The sequence below is a fragment of the Vombatus ursinus genome, unplaced genomic scaffold (assembly GCF_900497805.2).
Source record: "Vombatus ursinus unplaced genomic scaffold, bare-nosed wombat genome assembly UNPS02010193.1, whole genome shotgun sequence".
Lineage (NCBI taxonomy): Eukaryota > Metazoa > Chordata > Mammalia > Diprotodontia > Vombatidae > Vombatus > Vombatus ursinus.
Window position 1 is genome coordinate 2,012,666 of NW_020949971.1, and position 27,011 is coordinate 2,039,676.

At 47.0% G+C, this 27,011-nt stretch overlaps 1 protein-coding gene across 2 annotated transcripts in view; it reads left to right on the forward strand.

Annotated features, from left to right (window-relative positions):
* The window catches only part of ZDHHC2 (zinc finger DHHC-type containing 2), a 46,707-nt gene that overhangs the window by 2,928 nt on the left and 16,768 nt on the right, over positions 1–27,011 (forward strand). The window contains exons 2-6 of one of the 2 annotated variants that reach the window (XM_027853604.1): positions 11,245–11,271; positions 12,798–12,892; positions 16,701–16,821; positions 22,492–22,561; positions 23,705–23,737. In XM_027853604.1, the coding sequence (XP_027709405.1) occupies positions 11,250–11,271; positions 12,798–12,892; positions 16,701–16,821; positions 22,492–22,561; positions 23,705–23,737 (341 nt within the window). In that variant the 5' untranslated portion in view covers positions 11,245–11,249. The remainder of the gene's footprint in view (positions 1–11,244; positions 11,272–12,797; positions 12,893–16,700; positions 16,822–22,491; positions 22,562–23,704; positions 23,738–27,011) is intronic. The other variant, XM_027853605.1, reaches the window with a different exon arrangement.

Sequence of the window (27,011 nt, forward strand, 5' to 3'; positions counted from 1 at the left end):
GAAGTGGGAAAGATTTGACTAGGAAATGCTAGTTTTGAGTGCTGGTCTCTCCCTTTACCTCTTTACCTGTGGCTTTCCAAATGTGGTTTCTCATCATTGGACTTCTCCAAGAAGGGTAGCAGGTTCCCTCGCCCATTTCCTTCTCAGATGGCCCTCATCACTAGGCAAGCAGTCCTCAAGCTAAGAACTGCTTCTCTTTTCTTTCCTCCCACTGGCTGTAGTTCTCCCCTCTGGGACCCCTTGGAAAAAATATACTCAGTGTGGATGGAACTGACCTGATTTCTAATCTCTCTTCTCCTACCTCTGTGAGCCTATCTCCCCCAAGCCTTCTGTACCACAACAAGTTGTTCAATTGCTGCGTGATGGATTTGAGTTCACTCCCCATCCTGAAATCTGTAGGCTGTGGAATTCAGTATGGCATTGAAAGAAATGATGAGAACCTGGGGAGGGATGGAGACAGGGGTTTGATGCTGCAAGGCATTAAAGATAGAGTTGTGCCTAGCCTTTGGACATGGCTCAGGGTAGGGACTAGATTAGTTTCCTTTTTTTCAAACCAAAACCTCAACAGATACAGACATGCCATCATTCTTTGTCTTACTTCTATGACGAGAGCTGGCCTAAGGTCCTGGCCTTACCAAGGCTTTTAGGGTTACTCTTTTTAAAAAATTTAAATTAAAATTAAAAAAACTAAATTCCTTTTTTAAAAATTTAAGTAACAAATACATTTTATTAATCTGTCCCTTTCACATACAAACCCTCTCCCTAAAATTAAACAAATTATTTTTTTAATCCCTTAATACATATCTACATAGTGTGGCAAAACAAATCTCATTAGCTGGTCTGAAATGTATGGTGCCTTGGGCATTTTGAGGAGAAAGGCAGTGAGTGGCATTGTGTTCCCCTCTCATTCTTTGGCCTTGTGGTTTATCATGGCCTTCATCAGAGCTCTCAAGTCTTTCAAAGTGGCTTTTCTCTACAATGTTGCTGTCATTGGATACATTGTTCTCCTTGTTCTTCTCACTTCACTCTGCATCAATTCAGGGAGGTCTTCCCAGTTTTCCTGAAAATTATCCATCTCACCATGTCTTATGGCACAAGAATTTTCCGTTTCATTCATAAACCACCATTTGTTTAGCATTCTTTAGTACAAGGGCAACATCTTAGTTTCCAATTTTTGGCTACAATAGGATGAGCTGCTCTAAACATTTTTTTTTTAATGTACAGGTTTCTTCCTCTCTCTTTCATCTCATTACTGTGTTGGTCTTATAGTACCATAACTGACTCAGAGAGTATGCACAGTTAACTTTCTGGGCTGGACATAGTTCCAAATGACTTTCGGGCAGTATTATTCTTAACAGGCATTTTGGTTTGCCTCAATTTGTGTTCAAGTTACAGTGATGGGGAAATAGTGTGAGCTGCCCCATTTTTTTTAATATGAATGCTATATTGTAAGCCTTTCATTGGATGACAGTGGGTCAGACAGTTTAGTTTCAGGGACTTCTGTGAATGTGGGACACAGAGGATCATAACTTAGCAATGTACCAAGTCCCTGTGCTGAACGTTGGGGATATGGAGATGAAAAGATGCAATTCCTGTTTTCAGGGGGCTAACAGTCTAATAGGTAGACCGTGAGTGCTTAACCTGGGGTGATAGATTTCAGGGGGTCTATGAACTTTGATTGAAAAAAAGCCTTTTTTCCCCACTAACCTCTAATTGAAATTTAGCATTTCCTTCAATTGTGAATGTAGGCAACAAAACGTGCTTCTGAGAAGGGGTCCATAGGATTCACCAGACTGCTGCCAAAGGAGCTCATTACCCAAAAAGGGTTAAGAGGGCCTGGTTCTTGACAGTGCTTTAAGCAATAAAAGAAGGAAATGGCTACTCATTCCAAGATGGGAGGGGTCCTGGAGTGAGAGGAAAGACTTGCTCTGCTGGACCCAGAGGAGAGAACTAGGAGCAGTGGGTAGGGATGGCAGAAGGGAAGCTGTGTCTGGAATATCAGAGAAGCTTCCTAGTAGTTAGAGGTAGCCAAAGTAGGATGAATGGCTTCAAGAAATGGGTTCCCCATTCCTGGGGGTCATCACAGCTACCAAAGGGTTACTCCTAAAGCACAAGTTGGTTGATGTTACTTCCCCTGCTCTACAAACTCCATGGCTCCCTGCTATGTCTAAAATCAAGTATGAGCAAGGAAGAGACGTGGTAATCAGGCAGCCAGCCCCTTGGCCAGCTTTAGGTAGCAGAAAGATCATTTTGGCAGCTGTGGGGAGGATATATGAGATTGGAAATAGGAAGCTGGGAGGGGAGGTGGGTGGGGAGAAATAGGATGCCTTTGGTTTTTTACTGTCGAATGTTCTGTAAACCTGAAAGCACAGGTGAATGCCGATAACCGTGATGGTGGTAGTGGTGGTGGTAAGGAGAATGGAGAGTCTTCAGGGCTGGTGGGACACCCTGCTGGAGCCAGCTCTTCCCTTGTGTCTACTCTGCATGTATCTTGAATGCACTTGCTGTATCTGTGTATATAACATCTCCCTCATTAGACTGTGAGTTCCTTGTGGGCAAGGACTGTATTTTGTTTTGTTTTGCTTTGTTTTGCTTTGTTTTGCTTTGTTTTTTGCTTCTCTTTGGTATCTAGAAGGTACTTGATCGATGCTTATTGATCAACTGACTGCATAAGTTGATCTCAGGGGAGAGTTGGGCACGGAAGGAGTGCTGACTCAGGAGACAACAGTCTTTGTGGGACCTTGGAAGGCCCTTAACCTCTCTGGGCCTCAGTTTTCACCTTTACAAAATGAAGGGATTGGACCGGTTGGCCTCAGATGTCTGTTCCCACCAATCAATGGGTCAACTAGCATGTATTAAACACCTACTATGTGCCAGGCACCGTACTAAGCACTGGGCACAGGAACAGCCCCTTCCCTCAAAGAGCTCACAGATCAGTGGGGGAGACAGCAGGCAAAGCAGTTTGTACATACGTGGTCTGTACAAGGTTGTTGTTTATGCTTTGTTCTCAAAGAGGACCATGACATCGGGAAAGTTATGTTATGATTTGCAAGTGAGGCAGGGCAGGTTAAATGGGAGGGGAGGATGGGACCTTAGCTGATTCTGGAAGGACTCAGGGAAGCCAAGAGGCAGCAGGAGGAGGCAGAGTCTTCCAGGCCTGGAGGATGGCCAGAAAGAAATTCAGAGCTGGGGGGTGGCATGTCTGGTGTGGGTGCCAGCACGGTACCCTGTAGGGACTCAGTGGAGATGGAAAGGAGGCTGGCCACGCAGCCGTGAAGACAGTGAGCCTGACCCCAAAGGTGTCCAGCAGGACCCTACCTGTTACCTGCCACCTGCAAAGTGGCTGCACAGGGGTGCTCTGTGCCACTGAGGACTGTGCCTGAGCTCCGCAGTGGGGGTTCACTGGTATCCTTGGAAACTGCTGAGCCATTTCTCCTTTCTGGGAGTTTCTATCTTTAACAATTTGGATGGTCTGTTTTCATGGGCATTTCTCCAGCCAGGCGCCGTTGCTTTACTGTATCCTTTTGAGGAGTTAATTGTCTGAATATGATGATAGAATATGTGGGTATGTAGGAAAAATCAAGGAATAGAGGCTGAAGTCGGGTGGAAGGGGTGTGGATTCCACTGGCAGCCATTTGTCTGAGGGGTGTCCCAAACGGCTGCATCTGGTAGCTTGAAATTGTCCCCAACCTTTGGGGCACCCTGTACTAAGTACATAGACTGTGTCTGCCCAAGGGCAGTACAAGGTCTCTGCTGACGGATCGTTACTGTCGAGGGCCTGGTCACTGGGGGGATCAGGAAAGGCCTTTGGAAGGAAGAGACTTTTGAACTTGGCCCTGAAGGGATCTAGAGCTTCCATGAGGTAGAGGTAAAGAGGGAGTGGGTTTCAGGCATTGAGGACACCCTGTGGCAAAGGCATGTGTGTGGACAGGAGAGGGCAGGGAGCAGTCCATCCAAAGCCCTGAGGCAGGATCTATCTGGGAGGAGAAGTGGGAGTCAGACTGTGAAGGGCTTCAGATGCTAGAGAGAAGAGTCTGTGTTTTATCCTCAAGGCCATGGAAGCCCCTGGAGTTTATCGAGTGTCACGATCAGAGCAGGACTTTGAGAAGATCACCTTGGCAGCTGTGTGGGGGATAGGCTGGCAAGGAGAGAACCTGGAGGCAGAGAGACCTGGGCATGGGGACTTGGGCTGGAGTGGGGACTGTGGGAGTGAAGAGAAGAGGGTGGATATGAGACCCTGAAGGAAGGTGGGGCCGACAAGACCTGGTAGGAGTGGGCTATGTGCAGTGAGAGAAGTCAAGAGGGGGGGTGACACAGAGGATGAACCCGGCTGTCACTAGAAGGACGATGGTGCCTGGGGAGACATGGAGGAACTAGGAAGAGGGATGGGGGAGGGCCAAAGATAAGGGAGGATCCCAAGAGATCTAGTAAACAGCCCCCCATTGGCCAGCTCTTCCCTAGGACACCCTAGGATGAATTAGTGATCATCTGGGGCCTCAGGGTGTGGTTTCTCTGTCCCTCCTTCCTCTCTTCCTGAGCCAGTTATCATGACTTACTAAGTGATGGGCATCCCTATTCGTTCCTACTAGATGATGGGCAGCTAAGAAAGAGTGGGTGAATATTAAACAGCAGCATTTGTTCCAGGCAGTGGCCAGAAGCCAGCTGAGCTCAGAGGGCTCCAGCCTATAACCTTACCAAATGCTTGCGTCCTGGTGCACACAACAGGAACTTAATAAATGCTTGTCAGTGATGATGACAGCAAATGTTTATAGAGTGCTTTGCAAAGCACTTTCCAACATTATGTCTCATTGAATCCTCACAACAACCACCACTGGGGAGAGGCGCAGTTATCATCCACAGTTTCTAGGTGAGAACACTGATCCTGAGAGGCAAATGGACTTGTCCATGTTTACGTGGCTAACAAGTGTCTGAAGCAGGATTTGAGCCCAGGTCCTCCTGACATCAGGTCCAGCACTCTAAGCCCTGTACCCCCCAAGGCCTTCCATCTACAGGGTCTGCATAACTTGTCTTTTGTTAAAACTTCTTCAAGGTCATGACTAGTGCAAGAGAGTCATTAAGTGACTGATTTATCCCCCAAGAATAAGGGCTCCTTATAAGCAAGTCAACCTTTCCGAGTCTTATTCCTTTCAGGACTGACACTTTAAACCATTCTTGTAGAAGTACTTGGAAGATATATTTCTTATTTCCTGTTTTCTTACCCAAATGTTTTTGTTGTTATTGTTCATTCGTTTTAGTCATATCTGACTCTTCATGACCTTATTTGGGGTTTTCTTGGCAGAGATACTAGAGGGATTTGCCATTTCCTCCTCCAGCTCATTTGACAGATGAGGAAACTGAGGCAAAGAGTTAAGTGACTTGCCCAGGGTCACACAGCTAGGAAGTGTCTGAGCTCAAATTTGAACTCAGGTCCTCCTGCTGTTGTGTTGTTTTTTTTTCCTCACCCAGAGGAGCTGCTGTTTTTTAACCCTTTGCCCAGTTCCTTGAAGTCATTGTCGTCAGTTCTTCTAGCCTTTTGTGATCATAGCCTTTGGCTATTTCCTTTTCTGAAATCACAGAGCAGATCTCAGAGCTCAAGGGGACCAGGGAGGTGATGTAGGGGAATGCCATCTGAATCACATCACAGTGGAAGCAATCAAGCTGTGGCATGCTGGGAAGTTGGCAAGGCTCTGGGGGCAGGCGATGAATGAGTTGTCTGTTGCTGCCTCTGATGCTGTTGCCATGCCTTCCTCCAGAAATGCCTTCCTTCTTTCTCATCTCTTTGAGACCCTCGATACTCAGCTCATTAGGAATAATTGTAACTAAAGTTATTGAGCGAGCCGAGGGACCAGCATCTGCAGGGAGAGTGGGGAGGCTGCGTGGGGGCTTCAGATTCGGAAAGACCTTGGCGTGGTTTGAGGCTCCTTCAAAGCAGGGATAAGTCGAGTGAGGTGCTAATTGGTGCCTCTCACAGTAATAATTTATGTGTCCTTCAGCAATGATCACCACATTTCTGTAGTTAATCAACAACAATTGGACAGCCTGACCGTGCCCTCAGAGGATTTAAGTTTTCATTAGAGACAGAATATAAGCTCAGTGAAGAATACCAAGAACACAATAGATAATTCAGCGTGCAGCAGTGTGCTGGTCACTGCAAGCGAAGCCCAAGGACTGGCTTGACTTCGACGGTTTCTAGCAATGAGAAGACAGCATCCTTCTGGTGTGCAGAGGCTCCATCTTGGCATCCTTGTGATGTGGGGGTGGCCCTCGGCTCCTGAAGGCACTGCCAGTTCTGCTATGACCTATGTGACCCTGAGAAAGTCACTTTAATGCTCTGTGCCTCAGTTTTCCCATTTGTCAAATAAGGAGATTGGACACAGTGGCCTCTAAGGTCCCTTCCAACTCTAAATCTATGATCTTATAATCCCCTTCTGCAATATTGGTGGATGAATGGTAGGAAAAGGGCCACCATCCATTCATAAACATTAACTTTCGGTACTCTACATGGGAGATCTTGGTCAAATAATCAGCAGAGTGGTATACACTGGAGGCACCGAACCCTATTGCCACTGACTTTCTCACTTCCAGTGAAGTCAGAAGACTTAGTGGAGAAGCCACTCAGAGGAGGAACAGCTCAGCGGCGCTCCTCAGTGAGGCAAACCAAAGAAGAGCAGAGCTGGCTTCACGGTGCAGCTGAAGCCAGTCAGGAACATCTTCATTCGCCTTGGCTCTGTGCCTGATTCTCTGGACTCCTTTCTTCACCATCCCCAGCTCCCCTGCTTTCCAATCTCCTCTACATGTTTTCTTCTTCTGGTAGAATGTAAGCTCCTAGGGGCAGCTAGGTGGCGCGGTGGATAGAGCACCAGCCCTGTAGTCAGGAGGATCTGAGTTTAAATCCCGCCTCAGACCAAACACTTGACACATACTATCTGTGTGACCCTGGGCAAGTCACTTAACCCCAATTTCCTAAAAAGAAAAAAGAAGAATGTAAGCTCCTTGAGGGCAGGAACTGTCTTTTTGCTTGAATTTATATTTTCAGTCCTTCCCAGAGTGCCCAGCACAAGTAAGTGCTTAATAAAAGCTTGGTGACTTGTTGATTTGACATCATGACATGGGACTCTTGGCCAACTGACCTTCCAGTGCTCCAAGATGACCAGGAAGCTCACTGCAGCCTTGTGCCATGATCTGATACAGAAAATGAGGAGGTATAAAAATTCTGGAGACTTTGATAAGTAGCTCAGCATATAAATTAATACTTGGTGGTGTTATTCAGTCATTTCAGACTCCTTGTGACCCCACTTAGGGTTTTCTTGGCAAAGATACTGGAGTAGTTTGCCATTTCCTTCTTCCGCTTATTTTACAGATGAGGAAAATGAGGCAAACAGGGTGAAGTGACTTGCCCAGGGTCACACAGCTAGTCAGTGTCTGAGGCTAGATTTAAACTCAGTTCTGTCTTGACTCTGGACCCAGTGCTCCATCCACTGTGCCACCTAGCTGCTCTAGTACTTGGTCACTTCAGGGCAAAGGTGGGTCTAGAGGAAGATAATTTTTTTTTAAATCCATTGGAAAATGCAGCTTAGGATTAAGAAATTAGATTTCAAAGCATTTTCTCGCATTTAGAAGCCTCAGACCTTTACATCATGATACTCTCTTTAAGAAAAGAGCTAGAAATGGTTGGACACGGTGAGTGTTGCAGTACATCATATAATACAAATCTGTTGTATTTTCACTACCATTTCCTAATCAACCATCTGTGCAGTCAGACCATCAACTCTTTAGGGCAAGGTCAAAACTAGTTAGAAGAAAGAGCAAATGTTAAGAAGACATTAGATGCAGGTGAAACATTCCAGCTTGACCTATTAAAGAACTTTTGGTTGCCCCCAATTGGAAAATGGATAACAAAAAGGATATTGACATAGACAGTCATCATATCCTATAAATACTGAACTTACATAGAGCAGTCACCACAGCCAGGAAGTTGAAAGAGTGCAGAAACCAGCTCATGTTCTTGCTGTGCAGGGAGACCTTGCAGCCAGGGGCAGCACCAGTCTAGCCATGAAAAGCTTTCAAGAGGAGACAGAGAGAAGATCCCGCATGACCTGCATTGCCTCACGAAGCAGTGAAGATCAACAAAAGGGAGAACCAGCCTGCAGGGAGCTTGGCAGGAGACCCATGGAAGCCAGATCACCGCAAGGGCATTTGTAGACAGAACTGGAGGGACAGCAAAGAACAGTGTAAACAGATCTGCCAACATTTCTCTAATAAACTTTTCATAGGTGACAATAAAATCACCCCCCTTCTCTGTTCCCCGGTGTGCCATATAAGGAAGTGGAAATGGGTCTGAGAACCCAGAGAGCACGCATTTGTGCTGGAAGCAATGCAATTTTGAAAGCATTTATTTAGAAGATGAATTTTCAATATATCTGAGAGCATAAGAGATGACCGAAAAGGATCGTGAGCAGTTCCCCGCAGAGGCACCTGAGCTGACATTGCCCACCGCTGGCCCGTGGCTGACTTTCTCTCCTTCTCCACAAACTTGATGAAAATATGGGAAAGGAGCAGGCAGCCCATACTGCTTTCTACAGAAAACCTCTCCTCATGATCCCGGCTGACTGAGAGCAGAGAGCTGCAGTGGAACTCCGGCAGACTGAGAAGATGACATCTCCGTATAGATGTTAGTGTGCTATAGAACGCAGACTGACGGGGCAGGACAGCAGAATCCGGAAATGGAGTCAAGCTTTTCCAGGAACAATTGTACTGAAAGTAGCTTTCTTACTGCCAGTGTAGGTTCAATTTTGTTACACGAATTCATTTTGCTGCAGCTCGAAGGAGGTGCCTGTGATTAAAAGACAGTGCTATTGTGGGGGTAGGGGACTGGGGAGTCAGAGAGACTTGGATTCGAATCCTGCTTCAAATACCTGCTATCTGTTTAACTCTGGGCAAGTTTTCTCATATGGAAAATTCAGAGATTACTCTTGAATGACTTTTTACTTTTTTTGGAAGCAATCAGGGTTAAGTGACTTGCCCAGGGTCCCACAGTTAGTGTGTGAAGTCGAATTTGAATTTAGGTCCTCCTGACTCCACTGTGCCACTGAGCTGTCCCTTGAATGACTTCTAAGGTCTTGTCTAATTCTAAATCTGTGATAGCATTAAGTAAGGAGAGAGAGGAAAAAGTAATTTCCCCCCAGAACTCAGATTTCAAATTTGTAACATACAAAGGTGGGCATAATTTATCTCCCCAGGCAGCTCAGTGGCCCAGTAGAGAGAGTGCTGGGTCTGGAGTCAGGAAGACCTAGTTCGAATGTGGTCTCAGACACATATGACAATGGGCCTCTCTAGGCCTCAGTTTCTTCATCTGTAAAAGGGAGATGATAACAGCACCTTCCTTTATTGTGAGGATCAAATGAGATAATCTTTGTAAAGTGCTTATCGCAGTGCCGGGCACACGGTAGGTGCTATGTAAATGCTTGTTCCCTGGGTTCCTTGCCCCCAAGAGGCTGTTGTATCTCCATCTCTGGAAAGAGCAGGAAGCAGGCAGAAATGACCTTGACCTGCACATTTTGCCTCCTTCTTCTGGCCCCCATCTCTTATTTTGCCTTTGGGCCATTAATATTTAGGAAGCATTGTGGAGAGTCATAATGGATATTTTATTTTTGTCTGTTTGTTCCCCCATCTCAGCTTGGCATTTGCTGGATTTTTTAACTGTGAGTTTGCCTTGGAAGCAGCTTTTTGTCTATGCCAACACTTTACAGTCTTGCCAAGGGAATCGGACAGCAAATGTGACTGAACCTTGAACCACTCTCAGCCCAAGCAGTGTGATGAAGTGGAGAGAATCTGCCTTCCACATTCTTATCACCAGGTGCCTAATCTGTTTAAACCAGGTCCTTCTTGGCAGACCAAGACATTTTTACTGATCAGATGCACAAAGGGCTGGCAAAGCTATCCTCTCTGATGCTCCCCCATTCCAGAGCAGGAAGACATGCATCTGTTAGGAATCAGCACATGGCCTGCCTGCCAGAACACCTCGTGGGGTCTTAGTGGCCCTCGTGAGACCCCTGTAGCCCTCCAGCATCGCCTATGTCCATCTCTTGTCCTCTTTGCTGGACATAAAACCACACCTCAGAATAATTTTGATTTGCATTTCAGTTATTACTAGTGATTGGGACCAGTCATTGAAGCGATTGTTAATAGTTTACATTTCTTCTTTTGAGAACTCTTTGTTCATTTCCCATGTTTGCTTATCCACTGGGGAAATGACTCATTGTCTTATGTATTAGACCTCAGACCACTGCCAGAGAAATTAGATACAAAGATTTTTCCCCCCAAAATCAGGTGATTCCCTTCTGATAGTAATGGCATTGATTTTGTTTATGCAAAAGTTTTTCAATTTCATGTCAGTGAAATTTTCTATTTTGTGTTTCATGATAGCCTCTGTCCTTTGTTTGGTTAATAATAATTCTCTCGATGGCCATATATGTGAAAGGTACCCCCATACTGTCATTTGCAGAATCTTCCTGAGAAGACCACCAACTGGGGATGGGAGGGAGCAGGGGAGAAGATTTAGGACAGGCATCACGGTGACCTTCAGGTAGAAGATGAGATGCTATTTGTAAAGCATTAGCACAGTGCCTGGCACATAGTAGGCACGATGTAATGCTAGTTAGTGTGATTGAGAAGGATTAGACTTATCCCCCTTGGCAGAACCAAGGCAAGAGAAGAGAGGGGAGTTGCCAAAGGATAGGTTTGGGCTCGATGCGAGGAAAAACTGCCTTCCAAAGGTTGAATGAGCTGCCTCGGATGGCAGTGAATTCTCCATTACTAGAGATGTTTAAGCAAAGGCTGGGTGAGCACTTGCTGGAGCTGTTGTAGAAGGAATTCTGGGATGGCTGTGGATTGAATTAGATGGTTTCCAAGGGCCCTTCACTGAATGAATTGATAACAGTGTTGAGTGGTACAAAGCCAAGGCTGGATCTCTGTGGCCTCCCTCTCCTCCAGAATGACACTGATCTGCTTTTTAGTGGTCATTTCTCACTCTGGGATTGCTTAATTTGGGGATGGATGACCTCTTCCGGCAGTGTTTTAAAACAGACAGTTTCTTCTGACCCGGATGATTTGTTACAATCCCGTCTTAGTGTCTTTGTGGTCCTCTGCCTGCAATCCTTTTTGGTTCTGAAAAATTAAATAGTGTAGTCAATCAATGCCACATATTACTCATGGCCAACATTGTTCTGTTTTTCTTTCCTACAGTGTCAATGGAAAATATTGGAGAACAAGGTAAATGTTTTCTTAAGTGACTTCGAATGTAGGTCACACTTCAAAATTGCCCCATGGGTGCTAAACCAAAAACAAAACTGCTTAGGCATGAAGTCAGGATAGCCCTTCTGGTCTCCTCGCCAGCACGAGAGACCTTACTCTGCTCCTAAATTCCAGGATAATGCACTGTCCTACAATCGCCAAGATGTGGTGACTGTGTCAAGGAGGGGCCCCAGGGTTGCAGGGTGTGGGCAGCTGTCAGACTGGCCTCTCACTGGAGATATTATTAGCCCAGGAATGTACTACCCCTTAGCAGCGAGGGGGAGCCTAGCCCAGAGAGATGGTAGAGAGTCAACCTCAGGAAGGTCAGAATGACCTGGGTCCAAGTCATGAAGCCTCAGACACCTGCTGGCCACCTGACTCTGGGCAAATCGCTTGATGAGAGTTGCAAAGAAGGAACCCGATCTGCATGCAGAGAGGGAGTGTCCTCTTCCAGGAGGTTCCATCGACAGTAAGTAACAGGACCAGCCGCTGCCCTGATGGTTCTGTATCGGCCTGAGCTAGACCTCGCTATGGCTACTGCTGGCTGGGGTTTCCCTCACCCTGCTGTGACTCATTGGCCTAATGTTGCCCCTTGGCCACATTTTAGCATTAATTCGCTCTCCTTTAAGCGGAACTTGAAAACCACTCGGTGGCCTATATTTTAAACAAGATCATTTTACATGACTTGATTTGATTGGGTTGATCAAGATACGCCCCTTACTGGACTGACTCTGAATTCAGCGATGCCCCAGATGATTAGGGAAATGTAGGATTTCCTCGTTCTTTTCCTCACCCATGGTCCCCATACCGGCATTAGAAAAATGTGTGCCTTATGCCCCAGTCCATTGCAGAGGCTCTATCTTTGAATGGACAGACCTAGAGAAAGGCTGAGAGCTGCTAGAGAAACAAGCAAGCTCGCCCAGCAATCGGTTACAGTGCTGCTGATGTCCAGTGTTACAGCTCTCAACAGCTGAGTCTCTTTTGAGTGTGTTTATTATGTTACTTTGTGCAACGTCTTCCTACCTCTATTTGTATCCCCAGCATTGAATGCAGTGCATGGCACATGACAGGAGCATAATCAAAGCTGGATGACTGGCTGGCTAACTGAAGCCACACAGCTTGGCTGTGTCCTTTTCAAAAACCATATCATCTTTCCGACCACACTGATAGAGAAATTATTTCCACAATGAAAAAACTGGGTTCATGTTGTTTCCTTAGACAGTGCCCAGCAGACCGTTTGTTTGGGGAGTACATATGCGCACAAGGGAGCATTTCAAAATGCGGCCATGCTTAATTGGGGTAACCAGGACACATTGTGCCTTGGGGCTTGAAATGCAGCCATTTGCTCAGTCTATCAGGCCAGCCTTGCTCTCCCGTGTGGAGAAAGGGTGATCATCTCTCCTATGGAGTTACTTACAGATTTTTAAATAAACACACAACACAATTGCTGTGATACACTCTTTGACTTATGTCTCACAACAATAATTGTGGTTCTCTCCTTTCAGTTGTATGTCTCATAGTATATCACTTGCTCTTTGCGATGTTTGTCTGGTCTTACTGGAAAACCATCTTCACGCTGCCGATGAATCCTTCAAAAGAAGTAAGTTAAAGTTACGGTATATGAAAAGTTTATCTTCATCTGCAACTAAAGGGGCACAGTAGACAGAGCACTGACCCTGGAGTTAGGAAAACCTGAGTTCAAATCAATTTCTATGAAAAAGACTTGGGGATTTTAAGCTCAAAATGAGTCAACAGAGAGACGTGATGGCACCCAAAAATGCCCTTCTGGGCTACATCAGGAAGGGCTGTATGTGCTCAAAATGAAGGAGGGGATGGTCTGAATGGTGTTTGCTTGGATCAAAACCACAGCAAGAGCTCACTTCTAGGCACCCCATGTTAAGAAAGAACATAGAAGTCTGGAGCACATCCATCAGAAGGGCCCTAGGAAGGTTTGATGACTGGAGAAGATTCCATATAGAATTGGTTGAAGGCATTCAAAGGTCTGTCAAGGGGAAAAGAGAGTAGCTTTGATCTGTTTGGCACCAGAAGGCAGAGCCAGCAGCAATGGGGGTAGGAGGGTCGGGGAATTGCCAAGAAACCAATTTAGGTTTGATATCAGTAAATATTTCCTAACAATTTGAGCCATCCAAAAGTGGGATTCAATTCAATAAACATGTATTAAGTGCCTACTACGTGCCAAGACACTGTGCTAAGTGTTGGAGTTACAAAAAGAGGCAAAAGGAGCTTACGGTCTAACGGGAGAGACAAAATGCAAGCAAATATATACAAAGCAAATTCTGTACAAGACAAATAGGAAATCACTAAAAGAGGGGTTAGGGAAGGCTTCCTATAGAGGGTGAGATTTCAGTTGAGACTTAAAGGAAGCCAGGGAGGCCAGTGGTAGGAGCAGAGGAGGGAGAGTGTCTCAGGTATGGGACAGCCAGAAAAATGCCCAGAGCTGAAAGCTGGAGTGTCTTGTTATGGGGTGAGCCAGGAGGCCAGGATCACTGGATCGAAAAATACGTGGTGGGGAGTAAGACTGGGAAGGTAGGAGAGGGCAGGTTATGAAGGGCTTGTGTTTGCTTCTGGAGGCAACAGGGAGCCACTGGAGTGTATTGAGAGGGGGTAACATAGTCAGACCAATGTTTCAGGAAAATCCCTTTGGTGGCTGAATGGAGGATGGACTGGAGGGGGGAGAGACTTGAGGCAGGCAGACCCACCCCCCAGCAGCCATTGCAGTAGTCCAGGCATGATGGGAGGAGGGCCTGCACCAGGGGGGTAGCAGTGTCAGCATCTCTTCTGACCTGCTGCAGAGGTGAAATCAGCAGGCCTTGGCAACTGCTTGGATATAGGGGGATGAAAGATGCTGAGGAGTCCAGGATAAAACCTAGGTCTTGAGTCTAAAGGACTGGAACGGGATGCTTTGTGTTCTCCACTCACTGGAGATTTTAAAATGGCAGGTGCATGATCACTTGTAGGGGCTTTGTTGTTTTTAAATAGGCTTTTTGAATGTCTCTTGATTTTTCCATCCCCTCAGTTTCTCTCACTTCTGGGGGATCTCATAGAGGGGATTTTTAGTCAGATGGGAGTTGGATTGGAGGGCCCTTTCAACTCTTGGGTTCTGTGATCCTTCCTTGTTGCTTGAATGGTTCTTTGGATTCCATTTCTAAAGAACAGATTGGCAAGTTTCTGAGCTGTCCATAGTACATAGCACTGTCTTGGGCCCTAAGGGGAGACAAGAGAGTCAGTTAGAAATGATCCTCACTTGTGAGCAGCCTGAAGCCTAACCCAAGGCATGTCAAGTAGAAATGTAGGCTAGGCTGGAGACGACTGTCAGGTTGGTGACATCAGAATGCATGGAAGCTTTCAGCGCACACTTTGAGATAGGAAGGAGAGGATTTGGCGGGTCCTCCTTGTTCTTTCAGGCCTCGGGTCTGCAAGGGCATTTGTGATGTCCTGTTGTCCTTTGCTTTCACTTTCTAAATGACCCTTGGCCTGGGGGTAGATGGGATCTGAGGAGTGGTGGGAAATAAAGGGTTGAGCTGCGCCAGAGCAGCCATGAAAGGCCCTAAGAGGGTGGGAAGAAGAATTCTCTGTCTCTAGAATCATCTCATCATGATGGACTCAAAGTGGCACCCATTCAAGAGGGTGTGTAGCCCTGGGCAGCCTGGATTCGAATAGGCTGAGGCCAGACAGCCAGCTGAGCACAGACCCCAGAGATGGGGGATTAGCAGTTCCTCCTTATCATTAGTTTTTCACTGTATTTTCAAGGAATTTCTTTTCAAACTTTGTGGCAGTGTACATCATCCTTGGGCATGAGATGGTTCTGGGAGGTGGGGGAAAGAAGGGATACATAGCCCCCAACAAACTCATTAAAAAGCCATGTCCCAAAGGCATTCGGAGTGCCTGCTGTATTCTCAGCATAGTTAGGTTTTGTGGAGAACAAAAAACCAAGGGGCAGGTAGGTGGTGCAGTGGATAGAGCACCGGCCCTGAAGTCAGGAGTACCTGACCTGACCTGAGTTCAAATCCAGCCTCAGACCAAACACTTGACACTTACTAGCTGTGTGACCCTGGGCAAGTCACTTAACCCCAACTGCCTTAAAAAAAAAATACAGAACAAAAAACCAAGAGGCAAAACAGCTAAAGTAGACCCTCCCTCTCAATCCCTTTTACTGAGAGTTTTGTTAACCAGTGGCATGGAGGCATCACCCAGAGGGCCCTAGCTCTGGACACAGGGGACATCTGGGTTTAAATCCTTCCCTGACACTTAGTATTACTATCTTGGCCAACTTTCCCTGGGCCTCAGTTTCCCTCTCTGACAAATGATGGACTCAGTAGACCCAGAGATCCATTCCAGCTCCAGGTTTGTGGTTCTCTGCTCTTGGGTTAAGTTCCCTTGTCCCCGCCCGACCCATTTTTCAAGAGGATTATACCCAGAGAATGAATTCAGTAGACTTGTAATTTCTAATTAAAACAAAGTCACTTAGAAGGCAAGGCCACACATTGGAAAACTCCATCATTCTGCTTTATCCATAATCTTAAAGCGATAGTTGGAGGCAAAATGCATTTTGTGTTTATACACATTGAAAAAGCATTCCTTTACCCCGATTTACAATGAGTGGAATTTGTAGGAGTGACCACCTTTGGTTTGAGACCCACACGAATGGAGCCCCAGGTGGCATGACTGGAATCTTTCTTTCTCCCTTAAGCCGAGGAGAGCAGTCTGACCCTGGACCATCCATTCTAGTCCTGGCCCTTCCTCTGCAGCATGTCGGCATGCAGTTGTTTCAGCCACTTCCGACTCTGGGACCCCATTGGGGGTTTTCTTGGCAAAGATACTGGACGGGTTTGCCATGTCCTTCTTCAGCTCATTTTACAGATGAGGAAACTGAGCCTCTGGGGCCTCAGGAGCCTCTGGAGCCTGGGTTGGTCCGGTCCATTCAGGAGTCCCCCGAAGGAACACAAATTCCCCAACTCTTGGGCCCAGTCAGTTAGGACTGCTTCTTACAGAAACTAGAGCTGTTGGGATTCCCGACGTTTTCAGAGGAAGACTTGGTCATTTCCCTTTATCCCTTTTCAACCTTCAGCAGCAAAGGCCTCTCTAAGGGGATGAATATGAGGTAATTTAGCATCCACACCAGGGAAGGGTAATGGAGAAATCCTTATGTGTCCAGATGAGATTATGTCTTGTTTTTTAATATCATCTTCATTTCCACAACAAGAATAAAAAGAAAACACAACCAGATGAAGCCTAGAATAGGTCCTCCCATGGTACACATACTACACACACTGTTATTTCATTATTAATATGGTTAGGGACTTTTTTTCCTTTTAGCTAAACCAGATGGGACCGGTGAGTTGCCATTTCTTTGACAATACTCATTACCCCTTATAATCATTTGCCAGTTCCATCTGTCCTACGCAGAGAAAGAGCTGCTGGAACGAGAACCTCGAGGGGAGACCCATCAGGAGATCCTTAAGCGCGCAGCCAGAGATCTTCCCGTCTACACAAGGACCATGTCTGGAGGTAAACCCCGCTCGCTTGGGTCTAGGGGGAAGGGGCATTGGCATGGTCCATCCTGGGTTCTTCGAGAAAGGGAACTGTAGACATTGAACATCATTTTAGGTTAGAAATAACAAGATTAAAGAACCTAAACTAATGGAACACACAGCATTAAATATTGTGCAAACATGTGGGAATTTCATTAAGTCTTTCGAGCTAGAATGCCAACATGATGTGTGAAGCAATGTCAGACGTGCTGTTGCCAATACGCCCTCTGACTTCCTTTCATTCTGCCTGCGCTGGTTGGATTCATTGAGGCTGACACCAAATCCTCCTCCACTGTTTGTGGGGGATGCGACTGCTCTTTAGAAGTGGGGCTAGCCGGCCCACATTTGGCAATACAAGAGGGGAAATTTAATTCGATGTGGGAAAGTGATGCAATCTTACTTTATTAAGGCAACAGTCATGCACCAGAAATTTTGTGTTCATATGCATATGGCATGGGGGGAAGCAGTCATTTACCCAGCTTTTTAATTCATGTGAATTTATTTTTTTGCCAGTGGTAGATCATTTCATAAATCTGTTAAGTGGGTCAGAGCTGCTGCAGGTGCTCAGTCTCCACACCCCATTGGCAGCCACCAACCATCGACTCTGGGGGTATTATCCTATAGGAAGAAAAGACCTAGATATCCCTTAGGTTGGGATCTGAAACAATGTTTCTATTTATAGTTCAACTCAGTATGAAGCACCTACTATGTGTAAAAGCCTGGGGAGATGAGGAATAGTCAGCACTAAGCACCTCCCACCCCACCCACCCCTGACCAAACTGGGAATTTCCAGGCAGAGTCAGGCTTCATTTAGTTGCCAAGTTATGTGGGGGGTAAGGCATTACTAATATAGGGGGGCTCCCAGAGCCCCCAGTGGTAGGGACAGTCACAGGAAGAAGATGATCATAATAAGCACTAAACTTTCAGAGTATTACTAAAGGTTTGCAAAGAAAGCCCTTTACCTGTCCTGAATTACCTCATTTGACCCTAAGCAAACATTCCTCCAAAGGAAGTATTAAAAGGACTGTTTTTACCATCGTACAGACAAGGAAACAGACAGACAGAGGGAGTGGGACAGAGGGGGATCTCAATCCCAGCCCCTCCTAGCGCCAGATGCAGGAGCCAGGTTCAGGGTTCATCTCAGGCTATGCCCCAGGGAAGGATGAGGCCACAAGGTCGAAGGAGAACAGGAGATGGCGCAGAGTAACCGTAACTGACACGTGGCAGACACTGGATAATCTCAAACTGGATTGCTCGGACTAGGGAGCCAGAAGCGGGGTCACAGGGAGCCCAGGGAGGGCAAAGGCTGGACTGGCACCTTCATCTGCCCAGCTCCCTGATCACTCCCACTGCCTTGATCCCAACCGGGAGGGGCCAGTGAGAGAAAATGACACTTTGGAAACAGGAGGGGAGAAGAGCCACTCAGAAATGTGGCCGGAGCTCCCTATTGCCCCACTCTCCCACTCTCCACAGCCTCTCTTCCCAACCTTCCCATCAAACCTCCCATGGTTCCACCAAACACAACCTTCTCCCCTAAGAATGCTGCATCATATTTCACTGAAAAAATGGAGGCCATTTGCTGAGGATTCCCTCTTCTGTCTTCCTCTTCCTCCTCCCCCTCTTCCTCCTCCCCCCTCCTCTTCTTCCTCTTCATCCTCAATTCACATCACTCAGATGCCTTCCCCTACCATCTCTGCCCTCCCTGTCTCTCATGAAAAGACCATTCTCCTTGCCAAGGCAAACCCCTCTAGATGCTCAAATGATCCCATTGCATCCTGTCTTCTCTAACAGACAGCCCCTCTGTCCTTCCCTGCCCCACCCCTCACATTTAGCTTCAATCTCTCCCGGTCTTCTGGCAGCTAGCTGGTACAGTAGAGATAGCAGCCTAAATTCAGATCCGGCCTCAGACACATGCAAGTTGTAAGACCTTGGACAAGTCTGTTTCCCTCAGTTTCCCCAACTGTAAAAAGAGGATAAGAGCACCTACCTCGAAAGATTGTCATGAGGATCAAATGAGATAATATTTATAAAGTGCTGAGAGCCATGCCTGGTAAGTGCTCTATAAATGCTATTATAATTATTATTACTGATTGCTTCTTTCCTGCCTATACACACACACCCATGTCCCATCATCCACCGAAAAAACCTCCTTACTAGCTCTAAATATCCCTGCTAGCTAGCAGCCCTTTCCTCTCCTCCTGGAGAAGGTCGCCTCTCATAGGTGCCCCCACTTTCCATCTCCGGCCTTTCTGCAGTCTGGCTTCTGACCTCATCATTCCCCCAAAACCACTCTCTCCAAAGTCATTTGTCAGAGCCAATGGCCTGTCCGAGGTCCTCTGTCTCCTTTGCTGGATCTTCATCACGCTTACGCCGGCCTCTGTCAGGGGTCCTCTTCTCTGCTCACTTGGTGATCTCATCAGTTCCCATGGGTTTCAAGATGAGTCTCAGATTTACCTGAGAGAGAGCTCTTAATCTCTCCTGACACCCCAGCTGTAGGTCGCTAACTGCTTTTCAAGCAGCTCGAACTGCTGGAAACACCATAACGCCTTAAACTCATCACCCAAAATAGAACTCATTGTCCTTCCACAGGGAGAGGGAAACCGCCCTCCTCCATTCCCCAGTGCTTGATACCCAGGCGTCAGCCCAGGTTCCTCACTAACTCTCGCCCTCTCCGCGCATATCCAAGCTGTTGGCAGTGCTGGTGACTGCCTTTGCAACCTCACTCGAACCGCTCCCTTCCGTCCTCCGAGCCTGCCGCCTCTCTGGCGCAGACCCTCACCTCCTCACGCCGGGACCTTTTGCTGTTTGTCCTTTCTTCTCCAAGCGGATCGATGACATTGCGATGTGATGGTTGATGTCCTGACTTGCCCGTGAGTTGGATTTAAGTGAGGCAGAGCTGCGCCAGGTGTTCGGCTTCACTCTCTCCTCCAGAGTCTGTTACAATGGCTGCTGGGGGGGGGGGGGTCTGCCTGCCCCAAGTCTCTCCCCTCCCCAGTCCTTCCTCATCAGTCACTAAGATGATTTTCCTAAAGCCCAGGTCCGACCATGCCACCCCCCTACTCAGTAAACTCCAGCGGCTCCCTCTCATCTCTAGGAGCCTCTACAAAATGCTTGGCCCTCGGGGCCCTCCATCACCTGCCTCTCCTACCTTCTGGGGCTTCTGATGCCTCACTTTCCCCACAGTACTCTCGGCTGCAGGAACACCGGCCTCATCAATCTTCCTGGAGCACCACATTTCATCCGCCGGTTCTGGGCATGCTCTCTGGCCCCTGCCCCCACTGCTCACCTCCGCTGCTGGCTTCCCTGGCTTCCTCCAGGGCTCAGTTCAAAACCTACTTATCTTGTTGGCACGCAGTTAGTTGCCTACCCCGTCGGCAGAGAGGGCTAAGAGGGCAAGGGCCCTGATTACTGTCTTAACCCTAATCCTCTCCTTGATTAAATGCTTGTGGGCAGACAGAGGATCTGAATAACGATTCTGCTCAACCTTTCTCCTCCCCCTCCCATGAGCCCCAGGCATCAGCTGGAGGTGACTGAGAAAGGGTGAAGTTTCGGCCTCTCCCAGCTGGCCTCAGGGCAATCCCGCTCCCAGGCCTTTACCTCTAGTCGTAAAGATTCAGACCCTCCAGCTATTCTCTTATCTTGGTTATAGACTCTACAGGCTGTAATCTATTTGAACAAGGGAGTTTCCACACTGGCAAAATTGTAGGTCTTGGACAGGCTGGCACATATATACTAATATGTCCTACATTTACACATGGACATAACTAGCCACCAGTCCTAAGAAGTAACAGTAGCAGGTGACCCTGGGCAAGTCACACCCCCCCCTTGATTCTGTTTCTTATCCCCAAAAGCAATCAACAGACCAGCCAAAGTTGGCTTGAACACAACACCACCACTGTGGTCAGAGCAAACAAAAGAATGTCTCTGCTCAGTTTGGGGAGGAAAAAACGTCTCTTTGTTAACCAAGCTAAACAGAATTACAGCTCTGCTCAGCCTGGACGTCGCCCCAGTGGTTGGAGTCTCCCAGGCCACAAAAATGGACTCAGTGGGCAGCACTACCCAGGTCATGAGTCTGCTCTCTTCAGACCTATATGCTTAACCAAAAGACAAGCCATCACACAAGGCCTTGCTGGACGCATGCTCATATAGCCACCATCTTTCTTATCACTAGACAGCTTGGGGCCACCACAGTACACAGAGTGCCGGGCCTGGAGTCCAGAAGACTTGGGGTCAAATCCAGCCTCAGTTGCTTACTAGCTGGGTGACTCTTCACCTCTGTCTGCCTCAGGGAAGGAAATGGTCCTAGGTCTGATCCTTGAGGGACGATGGGGTTTTAACAAGTGGAGAAGAGGGGATGGACTGAAAACTAGAGTTATTATTTTGCTATTGTGACTCAACCACCTTCACCCCCCAGTGGAAATGGTGCTACTTGATTCTCTTACAATTAATGACCCGCAGGAATAAGGGGCTGTGTGCCCTTTGATGAGCTAGGATTCCTTCTGGCTCACGATTGGGTCATAGAATAGGAGATTCTGTGGCACCTGGAATGGAAGCTCAAGGTCATCTGGTCCAACTTTTTCACTTTACAGGAGAGGAAAGTGGAAGGTGGAAGGTCTTAGCCAAAATCCCATAGGGAATAAGTGAGTGGAAGAGCCAGGATTCAAGCCTAGGTCCTCTGATACCAGTTCCAGCATCACCGTTGTATCATGCTGCTGGCCACCATCCTGCTAAGGCAGAATGGCAATTTCCTTCCAAGGTCGCTCACTCATCTGGGAATCGGAGGCAGGCATTCCTTCCTTCAATAGCTGGAAGCCAGGTGTAGTTTCCAGTTTGGTAGGGAAGAGGAGGAGGGTCCGTGCAGGCTCCAGGTCTGCTGCCATACACAATCGCTCCTGGGTTCAAGGTGGCCAGTAATGATTGGTGGCCTTATTGCCACATAATGACCACGTCCTCTCTGTGGCCAAGAAGGCATGACTCATTTATCTGGAAGGAGATGCTGTATTCTGCATGTGACTTCAAGGCAACATGTCGGCATCCCTTCTGTGGACTCTGGTCACTCCACTGACCATGGGAGACTTCCAGTTATGCAAAAAAGCAGTTCCCATCCTTGGGGAAAGCCTTCCTCCCTGGAGGCTCTGCAGCACAGAGGCCAGGCTAGAATCAGAGGGCCTGGGTTCAAACCCTGACTCTGACACCCCCATGTAACTTTAGGCTACTTGCTTCACTTCCTCAGGCCTCAGTTTCCTCATCTGTAAAATGAGGGCATTGGATTAGATTATCTCTAAAGTTCCCTCCATCTCTAGGTTCAGGGCTCTGTTATATGATTTGTGGGTAAGTAATTCTCTCTCTGTCTGTCTCTCCCCTCTCTCTCCTTCCCCCTCCCCCTCCCTCCTCTCTCCCCTTCCCCCTCTTTCTCCTTTCCTTCCTCTCTTTCCCCCTTTCCCTTCCTCCCCTCTCTTTGTCACTCTATGTCTCTGTCTCTACCCCCCCTTCCCTCCCCAAAATAAAAAATAAGCCAGTTGTGATTTTGGAAGAATGCTCATACAAGCTGCTTTTTCTAAACAAATTTTCATAAAATGGTTTACTAACTAATTGTGTGATCGACTGAATGCTGAATTCAAGGTTAAATAGATGTTTCTGTTCTTAGCAATCCGATATTGTGACAGATGCCAGCTCATAAAGCCCGACCGATGTCATCACTGTTCCGTCTGTGATAAGTAAGACGACTTTTACGTTTCTCTTTCCAAATTCCCTAGAAGGGCTGAGAGTTTTCAAGGGAATGGGCAGAAACTGTTTAAATGTCTAAATGCCTGTTGAAATGTCACCTTCAGCCCCGCTGTCTTTGCATTTCCCTTTCTCTGTTTCTTGTCTTTTTTTCCTTCCAATTCGTGACTGGGAGTTTCCACAGTGGGTGGGGTTCACCTGTGTTATAGTGATGTATATCAACTCAGTTCTGTCCTCAGCTTCCTCATCTCTAAAATAGGGGGTTGAAAGAGACCTTGGAAGGCCCTTCCAGCTCTCAAATCTATGCCATGATTAAGCACAGACTGTGTGCTAAGCAGTACATTAGGATCCGGGCATATAAAGACAAAATGAAGCAACTCCTGACCCCCCCAGAGCCTTGTACTACTGGTAAAGCCCCCAGACTAGTGCACCTTTCACTGGCTTTCTTTGAAACACAAAGGAAATGATCTATTTAAATAGTCTCTGTAAAGACAATTTAACTGAACAAGTAGCAATTTAGCAAACTCTTGCCATCCTTGTAAAAATGGTCCATGGCAATTCCATCCATGGCTAAGACACAACAAATTACGGTCTTAATAAATACTATGTCTTTAGCGTGATAGAAAATACATAAGATGTCTCCAAGTCTTATTGAAGTTTTAAACTTGAATAGTCTTTCATGGGTTAAAACTACACTAGGCCATTGGCCAAGACACCCTTGCCTTGACTTTGCTTAGTGCTGGCAGTCATGAGAAAAACTAGTCCCAGACTGAAAGCCACTCTGTGGATGTCACATTATTTCTGTCTGATGTGGTGGGATCATGCATGTGCATGTGTGGGTATGGTTTTTTTTAATGTCAATGTCCTCAAATGGAATATTGGTGTATGGACCAATTCCATGTTTAAGATCATGCTTCCATTGGTAATATGTGTTTGCTTGATAGGACTTTTACCATTAAGCAGCTTTTCAGGTCATCAAAATCCAAGCTTACATAGCCCAAGGTACCAGTGCTGTGTGTTTAATGTGTGTGTGTGCACACACGTGCATGGGCATGTGCGTGTGTTGCCTTTTAATGATTTTGTGATTTCACCATGCATCTGTTTCGGGGGGGTTTTGGGGTTTTTTGCCTTATTAGATGTATTTTGAAAATGGACCACCACTGTCCTTGGTGAGTACAACTTGTATCTGTGACTCTTTCTTCCTTCCATGTGTGAATTTGAATTTGTGAAGTAAATTTAAATAGATGATTCATGTATAGGAAGAGTTGTCATGTTTGGGCTTGAACCACCAAAGGGTTCCTCTGGGCCCAGTCACAGGGCTTTATTCTCAGCACGGGATTTGTTCCCATATATTTCAAGAAAGAGAAGTCTTGGGCTAGTTTTCACTTTCCAGAGTCCTGAAATCTGGCTGGAGAGAGAGCAGCAGTCAGGTGAGTAGGGCTGCTCTCCCCATTTTCTCCCAGACTCCTGGATCTGCCTAAAAGCACTTCCTACTTCAGCCCGTGTTCTTATTGACCAGGATGTTGGTGGCTGGCACTGAGAAGCAGTAAGGTAGTGCAGTGGTAGGTGGGCACACATGAACAAGGGATGCGCAAAGAGGCAATTCTTTAAGTGGCTCATGATACTTAAAACAAATGATAAACCTGCAGAATTCAGAGAGGCATAGGAAGACTCTTCTGACAGGATGCAGAGCAGAGAAAGCAGAGCCCAGAGAGTGATGCATGCACACACACACACACACACACACACACACACACACCCAAGAACACTAGGCTTAACTGTTGACAATTGATAATGTCACTGCTGGTCAGGCACTGTACTCTGTAACAGCATTTGGCTTTTCATCAGGAGATAGCTGCTCTATACACACGTACAAGATATACGGTTCCTGCCATGGGTCTGTCACCTCATTGGTGTGGACACCAGTGACCCCAGTGGTACAGCCATGCCTTCTTACCGGGTGCAGCCCCTGCCTCCATTTCCTCTGTAGTCCTCCAGAGGAACCACCCACCATGTTGTGGTAGCCTTCCCTGCCCTCTCTCACCATGTGTGAGGCCAGCAGAGCACCCAGGCTATCTGTAGGCCATCCCTTGTTCTTTCTGTATGACCAGCCCACCTCCTTTTCCGCTATGTTAGTACCAACTGCTCCCCTTCCCTTTGCCCCTTGAGTGACCTTTAACTTAAATTCTTCATTCCTAGTAGCAATGCAAGGCAGTGCTTGAGTCATTCCAAGCCGTGGGCCATTTCCCAAAGACAAGTCAGCCCACCCCCTTCTGCCTGCTCTGTTTTTGACCCAGCTCATGGGCTCTTTGCCCAGTCTTGTTCGGAACAGGCTCTGATGGACCCTCTGAGAATGCCCCCCCCCCCCATGCTATCTATCTCAAAGTAGAGACGACAGCCATTCTTCCTCCTCGTGGATGAGCAGGCCAACTGCAGGTCTTGGCTAGGAGACTCAGCAGCATCCCCAGACAAGATGCAGCCCAAAGTCATCTGCAAACAGTTACACCTGCAGCACCTCCCCAACTCTGTCAGTCTGTCAGCCACGAGCATTGGGAGAGGCTCAGAGATCTGGAGGTGGAAGGTCCCGCTGCGGATGAAGAAAGAGCATTTGCTATAGAGACTGTACAGATCTTTTCCCTCCTTCCTCTATCTGTCATCCTCCTTTCAGAGTCTTCCTTAGACTCACCCCCTCAGGATGGCTTGGCTTGGCTCAGTTGGGGCTTTCGTTGGGTTTTCTTTGCCTCGTTTTCACCTTTGCTACTTCTGGGTGTTTCGAGAGGAGACTCTGCTCGTGGTTGTTACCAACCTCTGTAAGATTTTACTGACAGCTCTCTATTCTCAGTCAACATGGTCTTAGCTGCTGCTCTCTCTCCATTGGGCAAGGAGGTCTGAAGCAGTTTCTACGTTCCTTTGATCCCCTTGTTGTGGAGATTGGTGGGGGTTAAGAAATCTCATCAGGAAATGACGAAGGATGTTACCTCACTTCTCTTACCCGTTTTTTGGCTTCTTTACATAGAGCAGCCGAGAGCTGCCTCATTATCACATCACAACTTCTTGTTTTCATCCTCCTGATTTAGCACTGCTGTCTTTTGTAGGTGATCTGACTATACACAAACTGTCAGTTTGGAAATCCCTTCCACCTCAATAACGAGTTATTTTCTCTTGGTTCAGATAGCCATTTCCTTTCTCTTTTGACATGCTATTTGGTGCTCACAATATCCAATATCCATGAGTCTTAAAGAAAATATTCATGATATATAGATACACATCTTCTACCTGGCCTGTGAGCCTTTCACTCCTGAAACCTGAACAACATTTTTCAACTTATTTTTCACTGTTTTCCTCCATTATCTATACTTTTACACTGAACTCACTGAATATTCCTAGATCACAGGCTTCTAGATGAGAGACCGCTGGGCCCATCAAATTCAGCTTCCTCATTTTATAGATGAAACTGAGGACCAGTGAGGCATTGGGACTTTTCTGTGGTCCCATGGATAGCACCAGAGGCAGATCTGAAAGAGGGTCCTTTGACTCCAGACATTCCAAGCAGATGGAGACTTCCCTGGCAGGGTCTCATCAAAACTTCCATGGAATCTCTGCAGCAGCGCTGCTGCATAAGCTACATAATGTTGCTGACCATCTTTTAACAAGTGTTTCTCATGAGCGTCGCACCATGACCAAGTGCGTCGTGGAATCATACTTCTTGTGGTCTTCCGACTCTGTCTCTCTCTTCTCCAGCCATCCCTCAGGCCTGGAATGCTCTCTCTCTTCTGCTCCGACCACTAAGCTCCCTGGCTTCCTCTCAGTCCCATCTTCTGCAGAAAGCCTTCTCCAGCCTCTTTCCTTCCCGTGCCTTTCCTCTCTTCATTGTTTCCTATTTATCCTTTTTGCTTGTAGCCCTTATTAGACCGTGAGTTTCTTGAGGACAGGGATTGCCTTTTGCCTCTTTTTGTATCCCGGCACTTAGCACTGTGCCTGGCACTTAGTACAGCTTAATAAATATTGATAGGTTGATGAGAAAGTCAAGTTTCTTCCCCCTTTATTGGCTTCTCCTCTGGCAAAGCTGTCATCCATCCACTCTTTCATTCTTCTTCATCTTCCTTTTGTCTTCTGGCAAAATGACAAGTGTGACAGGTTGGGTTCCTCACTGCTCAGTGGACAAGGATCTTCGTACTCTCTGCTACTCTGCCGCCATCTTGGCAGAAGTAGATGGGGCCCCACAGAATGGGGGCCATTTCCTGCTTTTCTTTGTTTCATGGCTTGCTGCCCTAATGATTCATTGCCAGTGGGCTCCAGAGATGCGCCTCTGCTCACTTATCGATGCGCCTCCGCTCGCATATCGATGCAGGTCATCAGAAAACAAACCTAGTCCAATGCTGGGTGTGTCCCTGAGGATCTCCCAGTGTGGTGGGCCCTTCCAGAGTTTGTACTTTCTGCTGG